We start from the raw sequence: 3,883 nt of genomic DNA, 5'->3' as shown, positions 1-3,883 counted from the left end.
TCAATGATGCTGTCCACCATTTTCCACTCAATGATGTTGTCCACCATTTTCCACTATAATCATGAATGGGCTCTCCACCATGACTTAACAAAATCAAGTCAAAACCTAACACAACTTAGAGAATGTTGAGGTATTTTTTGAGTATTTAGTTGTTCATTCAACATTGGAGATCGAGTAGCGATCTCGAATTCTGCTAGGAGACTCGCCATCTCGAATCGGCTTATCCATTCAATATAGCTATAGTTCTTCATACATTCAATCCATTTCTTCTCATTTCCATTTAATCTTCTACAAATTCCTGTTTATTTCCCATAACAAGAACAAGCTTGTTACAGTCGCTTTTAGGAGAAAAAGTAGGCTACAAGTCGTCCAGTGAGAAAACTCTTCTTTTTTTTTTTGAAAAGAGAAAACTCTTCTAGAGCCCATATGTCGGCTTCTAAAATCTGTATATTGTGGATTCAACAAACGCAAAGGGAAAAATATATTTAAGCTTTTTGAATTATCACTATCTTTTTATTTACACATTTAAATTATCAAGTGTGACATTTAGATACGTCAGACTATTATTGTTTGACAAAAAAAGCCACTCTATCAGCATTAGACGTTAAAATAGATAGAAAACACCATTACTTTTGACCATTGAAATACCATAATTGTCTTTTTATAATTATTAAAAAGTTCAAAAAAAAAAAAAAACCAAATCTAAATAAAACATAAGGGTGGTTGGCCCGTCTCTTTTGAATTTTGGGGGTAGTCGAGCAGCCGAGCCACCCTCACAGTTTGTGGGGGTGGCCGAACCACCCTGTATTATAGATTTTTCTAGAAAATATGCTAACCTTACTTCCTCACTTGTATTAGTTTACAATATTACAAGGCTTCAGAAAAAAAAAAAGAGAGAGCCAATTACAGTCAGTTTTGGTCATTAAAAAATAAAACAAATTGAACTTGGCCTGTATGTACAATTAATGAACCCGGCCTCCATATATCCAAAGCAAACCGGCGATGCCTTCTCTTTATTTCATTTGTCCAGTCACCCTGAACAGCTAACAGCTTAAGTAGTTCAAACTCAAATCACTTATTTTTCACTCCAAATCCAGTGTTTTCACTCACTGAATTGGGCATTGCTAGATGTAGCTAGCCAGTGATACAAATTATTTAGTTCCCATGATGTTGGATCTCTTTATTGGAAATTGTTTGAACTATGATCAATTGGGCAGCTGTGAGTTAGCACTTCCAGCAAGAAACTGCGACAATTGGCCTGGATTTCCAGCCAAGCACCAAGGATCCCTTGTCTTCCACAATGGTGTAACCTTCAAAAGCCTTATTTTTGCCAAGCCATTGCTTGGCCTGAGCCATCTGCTTAATGGGTGCAGCCTGAAATCCTGCCCGGCTCAGCCTCCTGCGCCACTGGTCCACCTTCTCATGCCTTTCCACCCTTGCCGGCCCCTCACAGCTCACAATGTTCTTAATCTCCTCAGCAAAGTAGAATTGTTCCATCTTGGCACGCTTTGTGTCGTATTTAGGTAGCATGGTGTCGAGGGAGTCAAAAATGGCAGAGTAATAGTGTAGTGCTTCCATAAATCTCCCAAGAAAGAAAGGCCCGTTATGGCTCGAGTCCTGCTCAACCAGAACCAAAAGCTTTGGTGAGAAGGACTTGTGAATTAACTGAAGAACTGAATTAAGAGCTCCTCGACTTTCTTTGACAACACAATGCAACTGAAGGATGCTATTGACGACTAGAACTTCACCCTCAAACAGTTTGATGTCTTGAGGCTGCAGCTTTTCTAAGTTGGTTTTCACCACTGAGAACTCAAATTTTATTCCCATGCTTTTTGCATAACTCTTGAGCTCATCTCCTATGATCTGGAATCTGTCGACAGAAAGACCAACACCAGTTATTCGAAGGTGGCAAGGTGGTTGATCACCGGCTGATCGTTTGGCAAGGCTGTGGATCAGCGTGAGCCACTGTTGGCCATGTTGCAAACCAAGGGTCATCCCCAAATCCACCACATGAAAAAAACTCTCTCCCTCAAAGGCTTCCAATATTGTTGCGTTGGCCACAAAGTGACCAAACTGAATATGCGGGCAATTTTGATAAACAAGGCTAAAAGCCTCTTCCTTTTTCTCTGAGGCAACGTCCATTATGTTCATAATGGGCGCTGCAAAACCGACTGCTCCAAAGGGTTGGACCAGAGAAAGCCTATCAGCGAGGCCCTGGACAAAGCAAGAAGCCACGCGCTGAAAGGAAGAGCCATGAACCAAAGCATTTGCTCGAAGGTCAGATAGTAAAACAGAGGCGTGTGACTTGTCACGACAAGCCACGGCTTCAGCGCAAGCAATCAGAAGTCGAACAAGCTTCATCCCATCAGCACTCCCATCTTCTTCCTCAGCATTGATTATGGCTGCCGTCGCCTCTTCAACAGCCTCGGCTGCAAGGTATCTTTGATTATAAGTCGATATATGATCTCTGAAATTGAGCCTTGGAAAGCTATTGAAGCTGCTGGTATTTTTGCTTTCATGATCACTATAGAGGCTACTATTACTTCCGATGGAATCATCAGAAGTCATGGTTAGCCTCTGCTTCTTATGATCTCTGGTTTCATCTGAGAAGGGGAGGATCCAGGTAGAATCAGTGTCCTCCAACATAGGCATATATGGGAAACGATAGCAAGCCATGGCTGAAAAACAGAGATCATGGGCACTCACTGCATCACAATTTTCATTATTGTAGACCTCATTTGACAAGTATTTGTGAGCCATTAATTGCTTGAATCTATCCTTTTCTCCCTGCCTTTCTAATTAAGAAATATTCAACAAGGCTCTGAAAGACCATTTCATCGAGTAAGGATGATATATATAGAAACAGTGGTGATATTTACAAGGTCTATCAATTCTAGCTGGGAACAGAGGACACATGGGTGTCTTACTTACAAGATGACACATTAATATAATGGCATATAGAGGAATAGAAACCGGTCCCTCTCCAAGGGATTTGGATGTTTACTTCTTGTCCCAGTACTTCAATTCCATGCCTAGGACGCCAATATATTTTAATATGAAATAAGATGAGAATCTTAAAAGGTGAATGTCATCTACGAATGGAATTGTCCCACTCTCTACAGGTTCATCCCTTTTCACCTGTTTAAATCTCTATACACTGCAATGAGCAAGTTCATTGAGTTATACCCTCATGATTGATCTTTTGGTAGGTGCTTTCAATTAACAGGTGGCTCATTTAACCAATTGAATCGAGCGAAAAATGTAACGATCAAGAGAAAGTGCTAATTAATCACGTTTGTGTTATCACTTCAAAAGACTAGTCAATTATTACAATTGGAGCTCCTTAAAATCACTTACAAACCCAATCGATCGCACATAGTAAGGAACCAATGTAAGAGACTTAGCACACACGAGCACCTTTATAATCCACTCATCCAATGCGAAACTAACTTTCTAGAGTGTGACAATCTCCTCAACTCAAATCCTTGATGTACGTCCTCGTCGGGACCTATGTTAGGCAATGCCTCAACGCCACACGGTGTGACTAGCTAACATTGGGTGAGTCGATTGTCATTCATGAGTATGTGAATTACAAAGACGTTCATGAATGTTAAGTTTCACGTTAGTTCATTCAACACTTGTAATTTTTACACGGGAACTTTATAGCTAGACTTCAAAATTGGTCTCTTAGGATACATGCACGGTGGATCAGTTGATTCCAAGAATTGCAAGTTATATAGTCCTAAAGAATGTACCAATTCAAATGGCTCTGAAAAGAAAAATCTACAAACGTAAATGAATTGTCCCTGTTACGAAGACACTGAGAGCTACAGTAATGCAGATACCAGGAAAATGTGGGACACCCCACCATGAACATAAAGCT

The 3,883-nt window shown here is 40.3% G+C and overlaps 1 protein-coding gene across 1 annotated transcript; it reads right to left on the bottom strand.

The window, feature by feature from the left end:
* Positions 1-814: 814 nt before the first annotated feature.
* On the bottom strand, positions 815-2,822 carry LOC133875727 (GRAS family protein RAD1-like). The gene has a single exon (XM_062313938.1). It carries the CDS (start codon positions 2,758-2,760, stop codon positions 1,225-1,227), a length of 1,536 nt encoding a protein of 511 aa, XP_062169922.1. The 5' UTR covers positions 2,761-2,822; the 3' UTR covers positions 815-1,224.
* Between the last annotated feature and the right edge of the window lie 1,061 nt (positions 2,823-3,883).

This window comes from Alnus glutinosa, chromosome 8, assembly GCF_958979055.1.
Source record: "Alnus glutinosa chromosome 8, dhAlnGlut1.1, whole genome shotgun sequence".
Lineage (NCBI taxonomy): Eukaryota > Viridiplantae > Streptophyta > Magnoliopsida > Fagales > Betulaceae > Alnus > Alnus glutinosa.
This window is presented reverse-complemented; position numbering and strand designations above follow the sequence as displayed.

Bases quoted from the DNA above. Each gene is read 5' to 3' on its own strand.
- LOC133875727 (XM_062313938.1), bottom strand. From the start codon at position 2,760: ATGGCTCACAAATACTTGTCAAATGAGGTCTACAATAATGAAAATTGT.